This window comes from Muscardinus avellanarius, assembly GCF_963383645.1.
Source record: "Muscardinus avellanarius genome assembly, chromosome: 1".
NCBI lineage: Eukaryota > Metazoa > Chordata > Mammalia > Rodentia > Gliridae > Muscardinus > Muscardinus avellanarius.
This window is the reverse complement of record NC_137786.1, coordinates 107,962,132-107,985,932: the sequence shown is the minus strand read 5'-3', so window position 1 is coordinate 107,985,932 and position 23,801 is coordinate 107,962,132. Positions and strand designations below refer to the sequence as shown.

The 23,801-nt window shown below is 41.7% G+C and overlaps 1 protein-coding gene across 1 annotated transcript; it reads left to right on the top strand.

Moving 5' to 3' along the window:
• Window positions 1–7,799: 7,799 nt before the first annotated feature.
• Window positions 7,800–22,094, top strand: GRXCR2 (glutaredoxin and cysteine rich domain containing 2; the record flags this gene model as incomplete). The annotated part of the gene is made up of 3 exons (XM_080712789.1): window positions 7,800–8,135; window positions 14,928–15,155; window positions 21,912–22,094. The coding sequence occupies 3 exons, from the start codon at window positions 7,800–7,802 to the stop codon at window positions 22,092–22,094; spliced, it is 747 nt and encodes a 248-aa protein (XP_080568915.1).
• Window positions 22,095–23,801: the final 1,707 nt, after the last annotated feature.

Here is a 23,801-nt window from a genome sequence, read left to right as displayed (position 1 = left end):
CCTACTTGGGGCTCCTGTGAACATGACTACTGCAGCTGCGGCCTGACATAATTGCAGTGATTTAATCAGTGAAATAATTTTCCACAACAGTGGGACAACACTTGGTAGTACTCTGAGCAAAACGAAGTTCAAGCTTCTCTTGATTTTCATGCATTTTCGGTTCCCCCAAATGTGTTGTATATCAAAGCTAAGCTCCCTACTCCCCCCCCCCACACCAAATAAGTAGATGAACAGCTAGGTTCTAGTGTGAGACTCTGGGAAAATTGGAGGTTGTTTAGAATTTCCCTCATTTTGTGGGGTATCTAGCATCCCTGGCTTTCCACCACTAAATGTTCTGCTGTGCATTCTCTGCTAGTGCAGTACTAAAAAATGTTTACATAAATCTCCATAATGACCTCTGGGGGGCACTACTGGCCTCATTAAGAACTTTTGACTAATAGGGTGGCCACGGGATGTCTAAAAGGATAGTCACTGGTGTATGTGGCTACTGGCCTTGAAAGGTAGCTATTTTCACTACAGACATAAAATTTTAATTTAATTTACATATGAATTTAAAAATGGATACTTCAGTTATTGGAAAAATTTTAACTATAACAACTTGGATGTGTGCCAACTATACATTTTATGAAATCTGAATATAGATCAAACATTCCTAACTGAAAGCTTAGTGAATGAATTGAGATACTTTAAAAAGATTAAATATACAGGAGTTTGAAGGTTTAGTAGAAAAAAAAGTAACACAAATACTTTTCTTACCTTGAATTACATGTTGAAATGTTAAAGCTGTGGATATATTGGATTACATAAATATTAATCAAGTTAATTTCACCTGTTATTTTTTAAACTTTAAGTGTTGCTAGCCAGGTATGGTAGTACACATCTTGTAATTCTAGTATTTGGGAGGATGAGACAGGAGGATTGTAGGTTTATGGACAGCCTCAGAAACTTCATGAGACCCCCAGCAACTCGGTGAGATCATGTTTCAAACTATACAATAAAAAAGAGTGGGGCTGAAGCTCAGAGGCAAAATGCCCCTGGGTTCAGTTCCTAGTTAAACAAAAAATATCTACTGAGCTGGGTGTGGTGGCGCACGCTTGTAATCCCCACGCTTGGGAGGCTGAGACAGGAGGATCACGCAGGTTCGAAGTCAGCCTCCGCTGGCTTAAGAGACCCTGTTTCCAAATTAAAAATATAAAATAGGTCTGGGAGTGTAGACCAGAGGTAGAGAGCCCCTGGGTTCCATCCCCAGTACCACCAAAATAATAATAATAATAATAATAATAATAATAATAATAATAATTATTATTATTATTATTATTATTATTATAATTAATGATAATCTACTGGATGAGTTAAAAATATGTATATGGCTTAGGCTCTATTTCTACGGAGGGGTGCTGGCCTAGAGAAACTGCCCCATTTCAAGCCACTGAGTTTACTTCTTGCTTTCTGTCTGACAGGAATGAATAACAGATTAGAAATGAGGCAGGGGTGAGAAAAATGAGTCCTCCAGCCACAAACCAAGAGCCCCAGGCACACGGCCTTTGAATGGTAGAATATCCCCAAGTGATGATGATTTTTTAATGAGGTCCCAGATTTGGGCCTGTGGTTTCTGGCAGGGCCGAGAATTTTCCACTATACTCACCCTCTACCAGGTGCTCTGAGACTCTCCCCTTTACTTTCTGACGTGGGTGTTTGGCCTGGGATAGGAAGACTCCTGCCAGCTTGGCTCAGAGGCAATGAGGAAAAGTCATTTCAAAGTACAAGGGAGATGACCTATCCCTGCCTGCTGGAGATTGACAGATAATGCAGGTGGCTGCATTTCAAAGCAAACTGTGGGCTATGCCCGAGGCAGGTCTTGGGGAGGCAGGCTTTTTAAGCACACCGAGTAGCCAGGAGGCCTCCCTGAAGGTGTAGACAGAAGTCCAAGGTGGGTCCCAGAATATGCTGACACTAGTTGAAATCAGCTGTCTACTATTTTTAAGAAATGATGTCTCTTTTTTCAAGTGGTCAGTTTCATGACACGAGATGAGCCTTTCATGGTGAGAAGAAGGAGCTCTGGGGTCAGACCTGGGCTAGAATAACGACTGACATGGCACGGCTCTGGGGCCCCGCACAGGTAATTTAACCTCTTGGAGCTTGAATTTCCAGTTGTCCCATCTGTGAAATGTCTCCTTTATAGACAGTAAATGCCCAATAGGAAGTAGCTGTGTTTCATCATAAAGGGGTACAAGTAGGAGGTGTGGAGAACTTTTAAGCAGGGAAATCTTTTAAAACAGTATCTCCCAGCCTATTTTTCTCAGAATACTGGCTTGAGGAAATTGAATTCCAAAAACAAAAAGTTTTTTTTTTTTTTTTTTTTTTTTTTTTTTTTTTTTTTTAGTACTGGGAATGGAACCCAGGGGCCTTCTACCTCCGGGCTATACTCCCAGACCTATTTTATATTTTATTACAGGGTCTCTTAAACCAGTTGAGGCTGGCTTCAAACCTGTGCGATCCTCCTGTCTCAGCCTCCCAAGTATGGGGATTACAAGTGTGCACCACCACACCTGGCTATTTTATTCTTTATTTTGAAACAGGGTCTCACTAAGTTGCAGAGGTCTCACTCAGTAGCTGAGGCTGGCTGCAAACCTGCGATCCTCCTGTCTCAGCCTCCCAAGTACTGGGATTACAAGCGTGCGCCACCACACCCGGTTCAGACACCTTGTTTTGAAAATGATGTGTTCTCCAGTGAGATTAATAAACATTCTCAGACATATTGCATAAGGAAATCAGATCCATATGGTTTCACTCGGCATTTTATTAGAATTTTTTCATTTATTTGATTAAATAAATAACCATTCGCTCTGTGGGTCATAGTTTGGGAAATGACATGTAAGAAATGGCTTCCCTTCTGGTTGGAGTCTTGAAGGTGCTCAGACAACCTTGGGAAAATTGTAAAAAGGTGATGGTGAGATACGACAGTGTCTTGATGCATTGCCTTGGAAATTTCTGTTTTAGGTGGTGATTGAGCAGGGGCAGATTTGAACCTAGATGTTGTTCATCATGTATTTTATAAAGCCCCATGAACTCTTACAGCTCTCTACAAGTGATCAATAACAACCTTCTACCATAACAATATTTCAAAAAGAAATTCCAGAATAAAATTTAAACACACACACACACACACACACACACACACACACACACGTACACTGTGTAGTAGTATGAGCAGATTAAGAGGATATGTTTAATTTAGAAGCCGTACTCTGATTAGAAATGATAGATGTGGAAGGATCGCTAAAGGATAATGTTCATACTCAATTTGCAGTAATTGTACATTTCTTTCATCAAGACACATATCTAATATAATCTCCCAGATCCCCAAATAAACATAAAGCCCAGTAAATGGCATCAGACATGATGGGATAGAAATGCTACTTCTGGAAAGATTTACAACACACTCTAGTTTAAATAAAAACATATAGAAGCAAATGAGGTATCTGTAAATCTTTTGACAAAAGCATTAGTTTCCCACAATTTTTATAAGGAGCATTTCAGACATGCAAAAAAACCTTTGGGACAGGGTATAATAATTATCAAGAATTGTGAACATTTTCTTATTTTTACATCATGTACATGTATTTAAATGTGCATCTACATATATTGAAGGGGATAAAGTTTTTCCTCATTAAATTGTAGATACCATGACATATCACTTTAAATACTAAGCATGTATTGCCTACAAAAAATATTGTCTCATATACTTGTATAACATCTTAACTCTGAAATTAATGATAATTCTCTCGTTACACTTGACATGAACTCTAGAGTTAAATTTCCCCAGGAAGTACTCAAAGTGTATATGTTGCTTTTGGTTATATTTCTTTACTCTCTTTAGATCTGAAATGTTTCTCTTACCCTTAATATATCTATATTTTCCCTGACTTTTTTTTTTTTTTTGTGGTACTGGGGTTCCTGGAAACCCTTCTACCTCTGGGCTACACTCCCAGACCTATTTTATACGTTTTTTTAAAATTTAGAAACAGGGTCTCTTAAGCCCGTGTGGCTGGCTTCGAACCTGTGTCGTCCTCCTGTCTCCACCTCCCAAGTGCGGGGATTACAAGCGTGCGCCACCACGCCCGGCTTCCCTGACATATTTTTGATGAGACCAGTGTCATGGAGATGTCCCACAGAGTGGCTTTGTCTATCTGATTTTTCCTCTTGGGTCATTTAACTTACTCCTCTGTCCCTTGTCGATTTTGTAAACCAGAAGTTAGGCTTGATTAGACAAGTATTGAAGGCTTTAATCCAGAATTCCTCAGAGGTGGGTTTACTCTGGTTTGCATTCTGTTCCCATGGAACTGCAAATCGTGCCCCCTTTTGCCGTCAGGATTGTCCTAGTTTGGATCTAGCTAAATTGAATTCAACCTGAGAAAAAAGTGGCAGAATACTGAAGATTTCATTTTCTCCAGCTAATGATAAATACTTATCTGTATTTTAAAATGTAAGGCATTTCTAATATTAAAATTAGTACTTGATTATTATGGAGAATTTAGAAAGCTATAGAAAAGCATAAAAAAAAAGTAAAAATTACCTTATTTTCTTTTTAGAGAAAACTGTTAATATTTTAACGTATTTTATATAGCTTTATATGTGAATCCTGTATCACAGAACACAAAATTCTGTGATACTTTTTTTTACTTAATTGGTTTCATGAACATTTTACCATATTACTTTATACTTTTTATAAATCATTTAAAAATATTACCTAGTCTTTCATATTGTAGAATTCTTGCTGTTGGACATTTCAATTTTTTCTAGTATAAATAATATTATGGAGAACATTTTTATCTAGATAAATATTTCTCTCTTTTTAAAATTATTTCCTTAGGAGAAATTATTGAGATGAAAGGAATGGATTTTTAAAATTTATTTTTTCTTCCTGATTATCAAAGTAAGATGAACCTATCATGACAAGTAAAATACAATTAAACTGGGAGAGAAAAGAAAAGCATTCAGTGTCCTCCACCCAGAGGCAATTGACATTAGCATTTTGACATGATTTCTGATACAGGCCATTATTTTCTTTCTTAGCAAGGCTCAAGGATATGAACATTTAAAAGGCTTTCGATAATACTGCTATAATTGCTTTCAATTTATCAGTTTGTCCTCCTTCTGAAAGTATATGAATTGGGACTATTCCAGAACACCAATATCAAAAAATTATCAAGTAAGTATGGTTATTTCAAAAATTCCCAGGACTTTGGTTGACCCACTGGAAAATCTATGTGTAACATGGGCATAAAAAGTATTGAGAAAATGTTACTTGGAAGACTCATCTCCATCTTTTGGTCTAGTTGGGTTCCTGCTTCTGGAAGTCTACCGTTGTGAATGTGTCAATTTTCAGGGCTATTGGGACATTTGACATGTAACTGTGGAAGTCATCTTACTGGTTTCTATAGATGAAGATAGGCATTGTCATTTTATTAATAATTGCTTCCCGAGACAATTAGAAGATGTTTTTTAAGTTGGATTTTCCAATCTTTTTCACATGGCATGGCATACATAGTAAATAATGATATTATTCTATACACTGGAGTAAATGAGGGTAAAGTAGTTCTGGGTCCCAACTGGCTGCCATGAGGGCTGAAGAATGAAGATCTCAGCTTCCTGTAACCTATTCATGGCACATCTGGGTCAGCTCTGCCTCCTAGGAACCTAAAGGAATGTGTCTTTGGATGTTAGAAACAGCCTTCCTTCTCTCTCCTCCTCTTCTTCCCTTCCCCTTCCTCTCTCTCTCTCTCTCTCTCTCTCTCTCTCTCTCTCTCTCTCTCTCTATCTCTATCTCTATCTCTATCTCTATCTCTATCTCTCATCTCCTTTCCCTAGTTTTGTGTCTCCTACCTATTCCTTGTGCTGATTACACAGGGACTTTATAACAGTGATACCTTTTCTTAGTAGAAAGGTGGTGTCTGTTGTCCTTACAAACTTCTGATCCTACCTTTTCACTAGTCTCCATAAATACACCTGATTCCTATTCCTAAAGTTGCAAGTGGCTTTTCTCATCTGTAATCATGAATTCAGCAACTGTTCCCAGACACTCTGCTAAGCGCTGTATAGAGAGATGGTGCAGACAGCTTCTAGCTCTAAAATGTTCACAGCAAAATGGAAGGAAACCCTAGAAGGATCAGGGAGAGTGGCAAGTACTTTAATATGGTAGTCAAAGTTGCATGGCCTGCTCCCTGGGGCCAAGGGAAGGCTTCCCAGAAGCAATGACATTGGAAGTGTCACTTGAAGGAGGAGTAGAAATGTTATTCACAAATCAGGAGTCAGAGTACTAGGTAAGAGACAGAAGAAACCTGAGGTTTTGTGAAATGATGTATACCAAGAAAAGTGACAGAGGAGAGGGTGGAAAGAAAGGAAGGTGAAGCTGGTTTTGAGGAACTGAGTCACGTGGAAGAGTTGGAACTTACTCGCTGGATCACTGGAAAAGATCTTTCAGCAGGGGCTGGCATCGGCAGATGCCTTTGGGGTAACATCTTTTACCAGCATGGGGAATGGAATTATGTATGGGCCAGGGGAGTCATTAGGGAGCAGCTGTCACTTCGAAAAGAGCGGTGAGAAGGCCTTCACTTAGGGCCAGGGCAGTGGGTGGGTGAAAGAAGGCAGTAGTGACAGATTCCATGGGAATGGCTGCAGGGGTGAAGGAGTCAGCTGAAGGTGATGCCATCAGCAAAGACAGGGAGGTAGACTGTGTCCCACAATCCCAGCTGTTGAGATTCAAGCCATCCTTCAAGGCACAGCCCAAGGGCACTTTGCTTTATAAACCTTCTCTGCTCCTTGTCTCCTGAGAGACCATTTCTTTCTCAAAATAGCTATTGAGGGATTCAATAGTGAATGGTTTGCTCCCTAAGCACGAGGTCGCTGGTTTCTAAACTGGACGGTAGGACTGGTCTCATGACCCGCATCTCATGCTTTTCTGATAGTCATTCCACTGACTGTCTCACAGTGTTGGACATTTATTAGGTCCAGCAGGCAGCAGGGATCAGTGCTGTGCTGGCCAATGAAATCTAGCATATAAAATACCTATAAAGTGGAGCTTTCTGGTGAATACTTGGGTGGAAGATCTAGAATCCAGGACCCTTGGCCTCTTCTTATTCTAACCAGCAGCTCCCAAAAATCTCTACTGTATTTAGGTCCCCACATGACACAGCTTGGAAACTTTCAGCATGGTGGACTGATCATGGGTTTTAGAGTCAGATCTGAGTTCGAATCCCTACTCAGTTTCTTACTTAGCTGTAGAAAAATGGGGAAGGAGCTCTAAGCACCACTGTTTTCTTTGTAGAATAGAGATACTTTTTCGTGGGGTTATTTTGAGGATAAAGAAAGATAATGTGTGTAACAATCTCTGGTACTTATTAAATGCTCACTCTATTATAGTTGTTGGTAACAAGAAGCAACCGCTGATTAAGTATCTGCTCTTTACTGAGTTGGTGCTTGTTTAGACTGATAAACATATTTATCATTGCTTAAGAAAAGCCAGTGTTGGTTGACATTATGGGTGAGCTTGAGACGAGTAGGGGAAGCAGTCCTGTCTTATGTTCCATCCACTCCATAAGCCCACGATCCTCTGCCTTTTCATGAGGGTCGATCAATATTTAATGCCTGGGTGTCAGTTGCTGTAAGCTGATCAGACCCTAGCAGCAACCTGAATTAATCATACGTAGGAGGAGAGAAAATAAAATGGCTTTTTCTCAGAGGCCCAAGTTTCACCGACTACACTGAACCCTGTAAATCCCAGGGTGAGCTTTCTGCTGATGGAGGACGCCGAGAAGAAGCTGAATCAGAAGAGCGACGGCAAACCCCGGAAAGTACGGTTTAAAATCTCCTCCTCTTACAGTGGCCGAGTGTTGAAGCAGGTCTTTGAGGACGGGCAGGAATTAGAGTCACCAAAGGAAGAATACCCTCACAGTTTTCTCCAGGAGTCCCTTGAGCCAATGGATGGTGTTTATGGGTCTGGGGAAGCCCCCAAGGCCCCGCTGTACTCCCCTAAGCTGACAGCTCAGAGGATCAGTGTGTTCAGAGAGGGCGATGCCTACACTCTGGCGGGCAGCCAGCCTCTGTTCAATGATTACAAGGCGAATGACCACAAGGTTGGTATTGTGTGTGGTTATAGCTTTAAGGGTAGGGCTTCCTAAAATGCGTTCAGAGAAACACTTAAATGCTTCAGATTTGTGTCTTGCTCCCGCTCAGCTACTAGCCAGAGCTACAGGTGTACCAAATGGGAAGCTTTTATTAGGATAATATTTCTGGGACAAAAATAACATGCTTGTTGGCTACTCATTGGAAAGTGCAATGAGCATAAATAGCGTTCAAATTCCATCCAGGGTAATACATTGTAATTGGGTCTTTGGCTGAGTTTTCTGGGTGTGTAAATTAAATAGAAGTGCAGTGATTTCCAGGACGCCAGGCTGCTATTTTAGAAAATTATGCAGCAGTGGGTCGTTTGTTTCTTGAAAGAGCTGCGTGTTTGAATGCGCCCCTTTACTGCGGCCAATTATTCAGCTTGTGGTTTATCCATGTCTTGTTTTTCCTGCTATCACCTTCCTACTGCCTTGCTTTTTAAAGCATTTGTCTATTTATTTATTTTATTTTTTGCCTTTCCATTGCTCATTAGCATAAGCCCTGGGTAGAGATGGTGAAAAGCAAATCAAGCAGAGGCAATGTTACCTCGGGAGAAGTTTGAGCTAATAGTTCAATGGAAGCGTGTGTTTTATCTGTGAATTTCAATTATCTTCTCTGGTACCATGGATAATCAAAAGCCCATACATGATTTTCTTTTAAGCTAGGAGAATCTGGAAAATACTTGCTGATTTCCAAAATTCATAGGGGATGTGTTTATGCTCATGCCAGTGGGACCATGAATGCCTTCTTTTTCTTAGAGATTAAATATAATTATACAATGTATCCAGGTTATTAGTGAATAGCACACCAGGATGTGTTCTCATCTTTAAAGTGTGAAATTCAGATAATTACTCTCTAATCATTTTTATTGTTAGTTTCCTAAGAGAACAGATACTAATCTATTGCAGACAAATGTACTGGACGTGCTGATATTGGCAAAATTATGGGCATGTCCACAATTACCAAGTTAATACCAGCTATTTTTATATTAAAAGGAGCTGGAGTGAAAAATCTCTTATGTTTGTGGAGTAACTTATGCATTACTAAGTGACATCACATATTATGTCTATGTCTATCTCATTGCATCTTTTCTATAATCTCGGGGAGGAAGGCAAAGTATGGTTATTCCCATTTTTCAGGTGAGAACACTTGAGTGCCAAGTTGATAAGGGGCCCACGTGGTGGTAGTACGGGGTCTTTAGGCACAGAGTCAGAATGAGGACCTAGACCTTCCAATTTCTCATACTTTTTGCCCTATGGCATGTTCTTTTTACAAGAACAGATCATTATATCATAATCATGATGGTAATAATACCTAACCATTTAAACTGAGAGCTTGTAATGTTCTAGGTACTCAGCTATCTTTATCTTAAACTATATTTTATTTGTAGGCATATAATTTACCAAGCCACACTTCATAAAAACCTTGTACAAGGCCATGATAGATAATTTGGGGTTGCTTCATAAGTCATGTGCCAAATTTTACACTGATGTAAATGTATGATTTGAAGTAAATGTATGAGTTTACAAAACCCAATAAATGAGTCTTCATGGCTGCATGGGTTAGTGGGTCAGAACACAGTCTTCTGGAGGATTCCTGCATGGTCTCATTATCTTGTTTTCTTCCTTGCCAGATAGTTTTATATTAAAAGTGCCACATCCCAATCTTACCAGGCTTTGGGTTGGAGGGACCCTGATGAGTCGTGGGGCTCCACCAACTTACACGGTTATCAGTGTGCTATTCACAAAAACAAGGGTACAGGAGCTGTAATTATAAAATAGCCAATTGTAAAACAACCCCTAAATACTGGTTGTGGGACCACATTGCATAACAGTTAAATAAGATGATTTAAAAGAAGGTCTCTGAACTTGGACAAATATTTGTATAACAATGTTGTTAGCAATTCACAAATTGCCTAAAGGTGAAAATAACCTGAATGTTCCTTGACCAATGAATGGATAAATGTTACCTACAAAACAATGCAATGTTATTCTACTTTGAAAAGAAAGTTTTGATATTTCACAATGTGGATGGGTCTTGGAAGATATTAAGCTGAGTGAAATAAGCCAGTCACAGAAAGAAAAATACTGTAGGATTCCACTTACACGACGAACATGGAATAGTGAAGTTCATAGAGACCTAAAGTGCAATGCTGGTTGCCAGGTGCTGGGGGAAGGGAAAAAGGAGTTGTTGTTTGATGGATTCAGAGTGTCAATTTGGAAAGAAGAAGTTCTAGAGACAGATGGTGGTGATGGTTGCACAACAATGTGAAGATATTTCCAGGCGTGGTAGTGCACGCTTGTAATCCCAGCATTCGGGAGGCTGAGACAGGAGGATCGCGGTTTGCGGACAGCCTCAGCTACTTGGTGAGGCCCTCTGAAACTTAGTGAGAGCCGGTTTCAAAATAAAGAATAAAAATTAGGGCTGGGGTGTAGCTCGGAGGTTCCATCCCCAGTACCGCAAAAACAACAACAACAACAAAACAATGTGAATATATTAATGTCACTGAACTCTTGGATGCTTAGAAATGGCTAAAATGGTAAACTTTATGTTATACTTTACATAATAATAATAGTAGTAGTAATAATATTAATAGTAGTAATAGTAAAGCAAGGAATCTGTTAGTCAGCTCTGGGCTTGTTGTCCATTTCTACCCACTTACTGGGTGACCTTGGGCAAACTACTTACCTTTGCTGAGAATCAATGTCATCATCCATGAATGAGGGTAACAGAAGTACCTACTTAAGAGGGTTGTTATGGTAATTAAAAAAGATAATACGCAGGAAGCACTTAGCATTGTGCCTGGCTCCTTGTATCTTCAGAAAATATTCTCCACCATTGCAATAATGAGCAGGTTCTTATCAAAGAAATGTCAATTCTTCTTTTATTTTACATCACAGGTAGAGAAAGTGGCTGTAAATAATAAAAATATTTTCAGGAATTAAAGCTGACTGATATTTTGTGGTCCTTATGGTCCACAAAAAATGGAAGGGAAAAGAAAGGGAGAGGTAACATTTACCGAACACCCATTTTATACGTATATAATTTCACCTTTATAATATTTTTGCGAGAAAGAGTTTTATAGATTGAGAAAACAAAAGTTCACAGGGCTTAAGTAGCTTGCACATCTCATACAGTTGTTAAAATGACATTTGAATAAAATTTAAATCAGGTCTGTCCCATTGCGTTTCTAGTACTCAATAAGGCATTTCTGCGTTTAAAAACAGAGCAATAGAAAGATTTAATAGTCCCAGAATAACCATCTCTCGGCATGTTGCCACAGACAGTGGAATATTTACAAATGCTCAACCATATAGGTTGCCATTCTGGACACTACAAAAGGAATTGAAAAATTCCTGGCTCCATCCTGGCCCTCTATGATGCAAGACTGGGTTTTCTTTAAGGGCAATTGGATGTAACCAAATAATGTGAACCTCAGTTACACCCAGAGAGTTTCCTTAGACACCAGGAAGAATTTGGCTGTCAGAATGACTGAAACTTAAACACACCTTCAAGATGATTTGGGATCTTCTATTTGTAGAGTACATTCAAAAATACTGATTATGCTGATTGTCTCAGACATTGACTACCCGAAGCAGGGGTTGGGGCTGGTGATTTGAGATTCTCTTAACATATTGAGAGAATTTTGCCTTCAAAAAAAGAAAAGAAAACTGAAAATGAAAAGACAGCCGCTGTAGATGAGGAAAGCTTCCTCGTAACTGAACCTCTTTGGCTATTACTGGAAGTAGAAATGGAACCTTCCAAAAGTACCACTATCCTTATCTTCTGATGTTCAGAAACTGATATTCCAGAGTGTGAAATAGGAATCCAGTGTGCATAAAACAATAGGGAAAGGAAGCTGCTACATGATCCCTTGAAGAGAAGAGAGAAAACAGGGCCAGACAGGAAGCTCTGTGACTGTTTCAAGTAAGGGAACCTGAATATTGAAGTCTTGTTCAGGTCTGGTTTGACTGACTACATGAAGACTTTGAGTAGGAGACTCCTAGGCCATAGCATCTAAATGGATCTGGTTGATGCAGTTGTATAAGCAGGCTGAAAGACCTCATGCTGAGGTGCCGAGTTGCATATGCACTGTTCAAGAGTTCCTAAGAATACCAATTTTAAGAGTGTCTACAAAGCTGGGCGTGGTGGTGCACGCTTGTAATCCCAGCATTAGGGAGGCTGAGACTGAAGGATCGCAGTTTGGGGACAGACTCAACTACTTAGTGAGGCCCTCCACAACTTAGTGAGACCCTGTCTCAAAATAAGGAATAAGCTGGGCGTGGTGGCGCACGCTTGTAATCCCCGCGCTTGGGAGGCAGAGACAGGAGGATCGAGCAGGTTCGAAGCCAGCCGCGCGTGCTGGCTTAGGAGACCCTGTTTCCAAATAAAAATGTAAAAATAGGTCTGGGAGTGTAGCCTGGAGGTAGAAGGGCTTCCAGGAACCCCAGTACCACCAAAAAAAAAAAAAAAAAAAAAAAAAAGGAATAAAATAGGGCAGGGGGTGTAGCTCAGAGGTTGAATGTCCCTGGGTTCCATCCCCAGACCTGCCAAAAAAAAAAAAAAAAAAAAAAAAGAGTGTCAACCATTAGCATATCATCTCCAGCTTTTGCAAAACCTGTATGATATGATTTTATAGCAATAGCACCTCAGGGGTAAGAATAAAAATATTTAACCAAGGAACATGACCCAATTACCACAGAAGACAGCAAAGAGGTGGGCAAAAGCCTGGGTCCTGGAGTCCTACGCATGAACTCTTAGCTGCTGCTTTTAGGTATTAGAAGCTCCGGAAGGAAGGCTGGGTAACAGGAAGGTGCTCAGGAGCCTCAGGACAGTAGCAGTTTACCATCCAGTGCAGAAATATTTTTATATTTAGTAACTAGCTTGTCTATGGTGATGCCTACCAGCTGCATGGCAGCCCATTTGCAAATGCGCAAACTGGAGTTCTGAGAGGTATGTGATTCCCCCTGAATCTCACAATAGGTAGAAAGTAAAGTTGGAATGCAATGCTGTTTTCCCCTAAATTATCCTAACTCTAGATAGAAATATGTATTCTCGTCAAGTAATCCCTTAACATTTGTTCCCAGGGGGGTTTCCTGACTGCCATTTTTGTTGTCTTGGTGACCCTCCCCCCCACCTCCTCCTCCTCCTCTGCCTTCATTTTCAAGCTGGGGATTGAACCCAAGACCTAGTGCAGGCCAGACAGGCTCTCTCGTACTGAGATGAGTCCTTAGGCTTCTCAACTGCATTGTGGTATTGCCCACATTTATTTCTGACCAAATGATTAACCAAGATCAATCCATGCAAGGGAACATAAGTTATTAGTAAAATCATGCTTTAGAAGTATATTTATTGACATACATTTTTTGTATTATATGGATAATGAAAAAGAGGCTAAAAGCCGGGCGTGGTGGCGCACGCTTGTAATCCCCGCGCTTGGGAGGCAGAGACAGGAGGATCACGCAGGTTCGAAGCCAGACGTGCGCGCTGGCTTAGGAGACCCCATTTCCAAATAAAAATAGGTCTGAGAGTGTAGCCTGGAGGTAGAAGGGCTTCCAGGAACCCCAGCACCACCACCAAAAAAAAAAAAAAAAAAAAAAAAAAGAAAGAAAAAGAGGTTAAAACAGAATGTCTGCATTGATCCTATGATTGGGGTGGAGAACTGCTTGTGAATAATGCAGGGCAGACGTTAAGAGTCCATGCTTTAGTAGAGACAGAGTTGGAGTTGGATCCCAGACACACTACCTGGATAACTGCACCTTGGCTAGGTACTTAACCCCACGGAGACTCAGTCTCTTTCATCTAAAAAGTGGAAATCACAGCATCTATTTCGTAGGAATATTTGGTGGGGGGAGTAAAGTAATGTTGGTAAAATGTTTAGCATGATTCCTGACATACATATAGTGCTCAATAAATGGTGTCTACTATTGATTGATTAATTGATTGATGTGTTTATGTACGGTACTGAGAATTAAACTCAGAGGTATTCTACTTCCAAGCTATACCCCTATCCTGATTTGTTTTTATTTTTTGAGGTACTGGGGATGGAACCCAGGGGCATTCTGCCTCTGAGCAACACCTCTGGCCCTATTTTTTTTTTTTTATTCTTTATTTTGAAACAGAGTCTCACTGAGTGACAAAGAGCCTCACAAGTAGCTGAAACTGTCCACAAACCAAGATCCTTTAGTCTCAGCCTCCCAAATGCTGGGGTCACAAGTGTGTACCACCACGCCCAACTTTCATTTTTATTTCGAAACAGGGTCTTGCTAGGTTGATGAGAGTCTCACTACTTGCTGAGGCTGTCCTCCAACCTGTAAGTCTCCTATCTCACCCTCCTAAGTACTGAGATTACAGATGTGCACCAGATGCTTGACATTACTAATATTACTTATGCATAGAAAACTGGAGTGATATTTAAGTAAAAAATTAAAAAAGCATTCCCTTGTATTCATTGAACACTCATTGTGTCCAGCCCTGCGTTAGCTGCTATGGTGTATGGAAGCTCTAGGCCCAGCCCTCTGGAGTCTTACACTCCGAGTGGTTCATCTTTGACAGCATCAACAGGAAGCCAGAAGCAGGTCTCCCTGGCTTTCAGAGCGTAGACAAGCCATGGATGAACTAGAGCTTTGGGGATTGATGAGATAAAAAGCCTTGGATGATGGAAATTCCTTCTCTCCTAGTTCCTGGGATGTAAGACTGGTTCTGTAACCGTGTATTTGGTAATCAATGGTGAAGTTGTCATGTCTTCTCTGTTTCTCTAGCCCCCACCTATTATAGATTTTGGAAAGATAATCATCTACACAAATAACCTGAAAATCATTCGAACCCCAATGGACAAGAGGGATTTTATGAGGAAAATTCTCCAGAAAGAAGAGGTAGCTGAGGAAGAGTCTCTGATGAGCAAAGAAGAAAGCTATGGAGACAGGGAACAGAACAATGGGCCTTTGCTGGAGGCAGAAAGCACCTTCTCCCACAATCAGTACACACAGGTGCGTCAGGGTGCCAGACTGCCCTACTCGGGGCTGGCCCTACAGTGATGGTTTACAAATTGTTTTGATTGTGCACTGTTTAAGTAAAATCTTTTAGGTTTAAAATATCTAAATGTTAAAAATGTGAGGGAATTTTAATATTAATTCTATTTAATGGCATGTCATTAGCAATAATTGTTATAAATCTGTATGTCAAATATTCATAATTTTTGGCTTAAATATTTTCAGATACAATTACGTGTTCCTTGTTTTCACCATGTATCGTGGCGTATAAACAGCTAGTGTTAGAGGTACAAAGAATCAGGTCTGTCCTCCTTTTATGAGTTCATTTGTGTTTCTATTATGGGTGTTATCTTTAATCTTCTTGAAGACAACATATAAAGTCATGTGTTCATTTTTGTAAATGAGTTTAAATTAAGTAAGATAACTTGTAAACCCAGGAGCCCAGGTTTGTTGTAATATAATGAAAATGAACAAATGATAATAGCAGACCCTGCTGTTAATAACGACACTGAATATCTTGCTTCCCCAGGTCCCACACCTGTCTAGGGACTGTCCAAGCAAATGAGAACAGAAGCCGGTATGGTGGCACATGCCTGTCACCCCAGTACTTGGAAGGTTGAGATAGGAGGGTCACAGGTTTGAGGCCAGCCTCAGCAACTTAGCTAGGCCCTGTTTCAAAATAAAAACTAAAAAGGGAAAAGTGGCAAGGGGCTTCCTGGAGCCTGAGTAGTGTCTGGAGAGGGTGTTGTGATGAGGGAGACGGTCCTAAGTGGGCATTGAGTGATGGCCCTTTGCCAGGGCTTCCTACCATCTTGTTTCTCTTACTCGTCATGCTACCTAGCTATCTGCTACTCCTCCACTAGAATCTGCCTTCCTCCGTCCCCTTCTCCCTCCCCTCCATGAGAGCACAAGCCACTGGCCTCCAGCAGATGCCCAAGTTTCTGTTCACACCTATTCATGTCTCTTTCCAACCCAATCTCACATTTAATAAGGTATTTTTGAAATGCAAATCTGACTCTGTCACCTACTTCATAACCCTCCCAGACCTCAAAGCGTTCAATGTCTTCTCATGGCTGGAGATAAAACCATGACTCCTTACTTCTTCTAGAATGCTCTAGAATGCTCTCCAGCTCATCTCTTGCACACCTCTCTTCATGCTCTCTGCTCTAGACGGCCTGCTCATCTCTCCATCCCTGGTATGTTCTTAGCTCATTTGTGCCAGACAAATCCCCTCTGCTGCCAGTGTTGCCCAGGTTCTCTGCCACCTTGTCGCTGAGATCTCAGAGGAAGGTCACCACACAGAGGGCTGGTCCCTGGCTCCCAGGAGGATAAGCGCCTCCGCAGTAGACCGGTCAGGGCACTCTGCACCCCTCCCCTCCGCGGCAATCTGATTATCATGTGTGTGATTATCTCGTCGTGTTGCCCTTACCCACTAGGATTTGGTCTCCATGAGGGCAGGAAACATGTTTCTGTTACATGCCACATAGTAGTTCTAGTATCCAAAAATGAAAAAGAAAAAAAAAAAAAACAGAGCCTGGAACATAACATATGCTCAGTAAATATTAGTTAAATGTTTATGGAAAGAACCAAATGTTTATGGAATTTGGAACCAAAGGGCCAGCTGGTAAGGAGTACTCTGCCCTGCCTTCTCTTGTCTCTGACATAAGGTGAAAGAACCAAGCAGGGTAGCAGGCAGACGCCCACACGTTGTGATCTTCGAAGCACCACCTTCCCAATGTAAAATTCTGTATTTCTCCTATCACATGGTAACCTGCAGGAACACATATTTTTGGAAGGGAGCTAGATATGGAGAAATACAGGTCCCACTGAGGGCCTCAATGGAAAAGCAGCAGCAGGCCTGTTGGGAGGATTCCCTTTAAATTCAGTGTGAAGAGACCAGTGCTCTTAAGCTGTAGTGTATAAACTAGGACAGAGCTGTGCAGCAGAAGGTTGCTGTGAGAGGTTATATTGCACTTCTCTGTCCTTTAAATTCTCTTTTAAATTGCTATTTGTTTGCCGGAACCCTCATGCAATAAATGCCTAGACAGATTTTATTCTAAAAAAGAGGGTCAAAGAACATCAATGCCCCCTTCTGCCCGGAGACTCTTTGTTCTGTTACCTGGAACCGGGAAGCAGTCAGGGCCGGATGAAAGAACTGGGTAAGGCTGAGAGCCCGGCCACGCTCCAACCTCTCCTCAACACAAAGGAAAAAGAGAAGGGCAAGGGAATCAAGCCACAGAAAAATGTGCAGGGGGTGGGGGGAACAAGCTTTGTGCTAAGTGGATTTGAGGAATAAATCATTTAGGCTTCTTTATGCCATCCGAGACTCTCCTTTGAGAATATGACGATGGTGACGAGGATGATGACTAGATATAAGGTTTGCGAGTTCCACAGACACGCGAGATCATCCATGCAGGTGCCATAAGTCTTTATTAGTCCAGCCCACTTGTCCCGGGCAGCTCCCTCCCCCACCCCCGTGTCGCGGGTGCGGGGTGGGGGTGGGGGAGATATGTGGAAAAGAGCCTTCCAAGAGTGCAGGAATCTCTCTGTCTCGCAAGCTTCTTCTTCCTCTGGATCGTTCCGTCTCCTTTTTATCAAAGGGGAGTGGCTTTCCGTGAGAAAATCCTGGACCTTGCAGGGTAAGGAGGCGGGTCAGCCCCGCCCCTACCCTGTATGGGGGTGGGGGTCCAGAACCTAACAATGACGACGATGGCGCTGATGATGACAGCTGCTGTTTGTTGAGGGCTCACAGCAGCCAGGCCCATGCCCCGTGCTTTTCACGCACTGGTCCTTTTCATCCTCAGAAGGACCCCAAGCGGCAGGTATTATCTTAGGCTGCAGTTGGGGAAACTGAGGCAATTTTCCAGGGGTCACTAGAGCCAGTAGTCAGACCCAGGTCCATCAGTCTTTCAGTCTCATGATCTTGAGCACCATACTATGCAAGCTGTGCTTTAAAACTTAAGTTTTAAAAGTTGTGCTTGTGTTCTAAGCCGGGAGTGGTGGCACACACTTGTAATCCCAGCACTTGCGATGCTGAAACAGGAGGATTGCGGTTCGAGGACAGCCTCAACTAACACTTAGTGAAGCCCTTTGCAACTCAGTGAGACCCTGTTTCAAAATAAAGAATAAAAACTAGGGCTGGGGTTGTAGCTTGGAGATAGAATGCCTCTGGGTCCCATCCCCAGTACCGCAAAAAACAAACAAAAATAAATTAAAAAAAAACAAAACTGTGTTCCATGTCCTCCTTCTAAATATTTTCTGAGAAAAAAATTTTAAATACTGAGAAAGGAAGAAAGAAGTATATATATATATATATATATATATATATATATATGAAATATATAAGAACATATATTTCTTTGTATATATATTTATATATTTTATTTATTAAACATATATTTATATATTCTTTATATAAAATATACTATATATAGTATATTCAATTCCCAGGACCACAAATATGTATATTTGTGGTCCTGGGAATTGAATCCAGAGGCATTCTACCTTTGAGCTACCAGCCTGATTTTATTTCTTATTTGGAAACAGGGTCTTGCTAGGTTGATGAAAGTCTCCCTACTTGCTGAGGCTGTCCTCAAACTTGTGACTCTCTTGTCAGCCTCTTAGTACTGGAATTACCACTCTCAACAAGAAATTTATATTTCATGTGCCTTATGTAGAATGGGGCTTATTAAACATTCACTGGATTAAGTGAATGATTTCTTCTTTTTTGTGGTCCTGGGGTTGGAACCCAGTGTCCTCTACCTCTGGGCTACACCCCGACCTATTTTATATTTTATTTGGAAACAGTGTCTTACTAAGCTGCTGAGAGCCTCACTAAGTAGCTGAGGGTGGCTTCGAACCTTTGTGATTCTCCTGTCTCAGCCTCCCAAGCGCAGGGATTACAAGTGTTTGCCACCATACCCAGGTAAGTGAATGATTTAACAGAGCATGTTCATAGTGGTGTATGCCTATACTCCTAGTAACTCGGAATGCTGGGGCAGGAGAAACACAAGCAAGGCGAGCCTGGGAAACTTAGCGAGAACCTGTCTCAAAATTAAAAACAAAACAAAGAGGGCTGGGAATATAGCTCAGTGGTAGAATGCTCATGGGCTCAATCCACTATTTCTCTCTCTCTTTCTCTCTCTCTCTCCCTCTCTCTCTCTCACACACACACATAACACATACACATATGCACAAAAAGTATTTTGGCAAAAATATTTGTTTTGAGTACTTTAAGGGAAGAAAAAAAATATTTGCGTTGTTAATATATTAAAATATGGCAAAAACTAATCATATATTAACAAGCGTACATAGACATAGTATGAGTTTTTACCAGCTAGGTAATCACTTCTGTTACCTAGATCTAGAATAAATAGAAATTTATAAAATATAATTTAATGTATTTTTTGCATTTGAAACATTATGGAGCGATTTTCGAAATGTCTACTTTCTCTTTTCAGAAATTATTTTTATTCTTGGATTATAAAAGAAAGCTGCCATTGGCTGGGTGGGCTGAGGCTCCCCAATGTACTCAGCTGTCTTGTTTTCAGGATTTAAGAAAGGAAGGTTTCCTCAGACACCACTGCTGCGCTTGTTTACTCAATGGCCAGTGTGTGAGCAGCATATTTAGTGCCGGCCCTGCGCTGGCTGTCAGGGAAAGCTGGTGGAAGGCACTGTCCCGGCATCCGCTCTGCCTCAGCCACACTCGGTAGAGCAGACCTGCAGGCCAGGTGGGCGGCCTGGGCAGGGCTCCTGCTCTGGGGTGGTGGGCGAGGCTCCCTGGAGGCGAAGATGCTCAGCTGACCTCTGGGAGCAGGGGGAGGTGGCCCAGCTGGGAGTGGGGAAAGGTCCTTGGGGACCAAGTGCGGAGTCCCAAGCCTAGGAGCCTGATAAAGAAAGTGACAAAAGAAGTTTGAATCGGTTCCGGAGACTCAGCTTTCTCCTGCAGTTTATCTGGAGGGCAAGTGTTTGAGGCCAGCATCAGTGGGAAGAACATCCCATAAGACCTGAGCCGAGGGCCACACTGAATTCATGCCAGAGTGTGTGTTGGGGGGCGGGCAATAGAGCTAGGACTGTAGCTGATGGGGCAGAGAAAACGGGAGGGGTTTGAGATGTTTAGAAGAGGAATGAAGAGAAATAGGACTGATTACTGGATTTGCCTGATATCACCACTAATTTCTTGGGAGACTCCCAGGTGACAAAGATGTGGAACTGCCCATTTCCTTGAGATGTTTTAGGGGAAGAGTCAGGCAGTAGCCAAGGCCTAATTTCTGGAGAGTGAGAATCAAGTACTTGAGACTTCCTGGCAAGACTTAAGAGGGAACTGACTTTTAAAAAATATACTTTTATTGGTGTTTTGTAATTATACATTATAGTGAGGTTCAAAGGGATACAAACATACATGCGCACAGCACTTGGTGAGTTTCCCTTTAGATCGTACCCGGCTACCCATCCCTCCCGGGACATATTAGTGAGATTGCACGGACGCAGCATAATTTGAACTGTTTCATTCATCAGTTCTTCTTTCTTCCCTTCCCACCTCCCTCTCCCAACCCCCTTCTATTATTTTACTGGGTTTTCTCCTCAATTATCCCAAATCCCTTTTGTTTCCTGTTTTTTTTCTCTAGCTTCATAGAGGGAAGCTAGAGAGAAAACATTTGAACCTCGACTTTCTGATCTCACTTCGCATTACATTCTATTGTTCCATCCATTTTCTTGCAAATGGCATAATTTTGTCGTTTATGAGGAATCTCTGGTATGCCAGAGATGATTGTATTTACACAATTCTATAATTTAATATTCCAGCTACTGGGAGGGGTAAGCATTATCATCCCCATTCCACAGGTAGAGAAAGAGATAAGGAAAGACGAAGGGAACTGCCTGAGGTGTAGGGCTGTGCCAGCCACCTCAGCCTCAGTCTATTGACTCCAGAGACAGGGCTCTTAATCACTGGGCCTTACCCACCTCCCCAAAATGACAAAATATTACAAGATTTAGGATCTGAGCTTTGGAGGCTGGCAACACTGGTTCATTTATTCATTCATCCACATAGTCACACAGAAGTCTTTCTTGAGTATCTACTGTTGGACAGCTACTATGAGGGTTTGCATGCATAGTCACTGGAAGCATGAGTTCTGGTGCTGGGACCAAAACCTGCTGCCGTCTCCTCCTCCTCCTCCTCTTCCTCTTCCTCCTCCTCCTCCTCCTTCTCCTCCTCCTCCTCCTTCTCCTCCTCCTCCTCCTTCTCCTCCTCCTCCTGTGTGTGACCATTGCCAGTTAGCTTCTCAGCATCTCATTGTCCTATCTGTAACACACAGGCGATAATGCTCATTCTATCTCACTGGGATGTTAGGAGGATTAGATGACTGATATGTAGAAAACTCTTAGCACAGCATCTGACACCTGCCAGGCATGCTACAGGGGTTCACTACCAGTCTTTGGCAACGAGTAAAATAAAGTCTTTGTTCTTCTGGAACTTACAGAAGCAACATGTCAGATGGTAACAAGGGCGATGAAGAACATGTGTCTCGGAATGCCAGATGTGGCAGCAAAGGATGTTCATTTGAGAAAGCCTCTTGGTGAAATTTGCTATGGTTATTCTGTGTCCTGGCCAATTCCCTCACTGGCATTTGTGGGAAGCATTTTTCTTTAAGTTCATCCCAGCCTTTGCCAAGGCCTGGTGTGATTTTGACCTGCATGTAAGCCAAGGACTTGTACTGCTGCTCTAACTAAACACTGACCTGTCTCTTGCAGGAAGGGGAACTTCCTGAGGACAACTGTTTTCACTGCCGAGGGTCGGGCAGTGCCACCTGCTCTCTGTGCCACGGCAGCAAATTCTCAATGCTGGCCAACAGATTTAAGGAATCCTACCGGGCCCTGAGGTGCCCTGCCTGCAACGAGAACGGCCTGCAGCCTTGCCAGATTTGTAACCAATAGTTGTGGATTTTACATGTCCACTTTTATTGTATTCTCCCTAAAGTTATTTTTAATAATCCTCCTCCTCGTCTTCCTCCTCTTTCTCCTTCTGTTTCTCAACAGGGAAACTGCTGCAGCTGCAATCACTTCTACTGCTAGCAAAAATGCAATTATTTGATGACATTTTATGAGGCTGGTAACATCTCCATGTGGGTCTAAGTAGCAGGGGCATTTTTGAATCAGAGTCTGCTTTGAAACGGATTCTAAAATTATCCTTCAGGAATGCATGCATGTATTTCACTTGACTTAGCTCGGTTTCCCCCTTGCACCAGTGAACAAATAAATGTACACTTCAAGCAGCAGGTTCAAGTCATTTTCTGGTTGAAAGTTATTTTGTAAAATTATGCAGTAAGAACAGAATAAAAAGGAACTGAATTCCTGTTGCTTCTAATGCATCTGAAATTGTCCTTGGTCAAATGGAATTTCTAATTAAGCAGAAAAGGAAAGGGATTGCCCATTTGGAACACACTGGTATGGTAGAGATGGTCAAGCCGAGGAAGCCTTTCCTTCTAGAGTCTCCCCGTGTGGTGTGCCTGGTAATACTCAGGCAGGCAGACAGCAGTACTACTTCTTAGGTCAAGATGAGGTGAGACATTTTTGAATGCCTCTAACTACTGAGGTTACAAGCCAAGTCAAAGCTGTTTAACATAAATTTGGTGCTCAAGTATGTGTGTGTGTGTGTGTGTGTGTGTGTGTGTGATAGTATTCCTTCTAGCTTCTGAATGATTACCAATAAGTCCAAGTCTAAAATGTAGTCAAAATCTTTTTATAAAAGACTGGGGAGCTGGGCATGGTGGCGCACGCTTGTAATCCAGCATTTGGGAGGCTGAGACCAGAGGATCACGGTTCGCAGACAGCCTCAGTTACTTAGTGAGGGCCTCTGCAACTCAATGAGACCCTGTTTCAAAATAAAGAATAGAAAATAGGGCAGGGGGTGTAGCTCAGGGGTCAAATGCCCCTGGGTTCCATCTCCAAACACACACACACAAAAAAAAGACCGGGGATATTTTATAGGAATCTATATAGGAAACTTCTGAGAGAAAAACTAACCAAGGTTGACTTTTTGCAATTTTATTTCTACTGTCCATAGATGCACATACTGAGGACAATTCTTTTTTCTTGAAGTTGGTTAGGAAATTAGAAAACCACTTTTGTTAATGAACTTTTGTAGCTTAAATACCCACTTTGCATACTCCTTGAGAATAATAACACTGTAAAATCTGTTATCTATTGAGACCTGTTGCTCTTCTATGATAATGATTTTGATTTCATAAATTAATAATTTTTCAAGATTTGTTTGTTGGTATTCAGCTGTTAAGATAACCCAGCGATGTAATGCTTTTTGGGTAATATGCACCCTCATAATAAAAAGGTGAACCTGTTTTGAAGACGTGATGCTTTGCCTGTTCTTCCTCACATGGCTCACGGGCTTCCTGCTCCTGCATATACTCACCATCTGCCTCTCTGGGTGTTTGCTCATAAGCATCTTGACAAGCTGCTGCTTGTCAAGAACACGAGAGGCAGGAGTAATGTCCAGGGACATTTGTGTATAGTCTGCTTTTGACTGGGACATTTGACCACAAAGTTAGGCTGAGGCCCACTTGCCAGCCAAAGGACAGTACCACTAGGGCTTGATGGATAGTTATCCCAAGGCACCAGCCCTCTGGG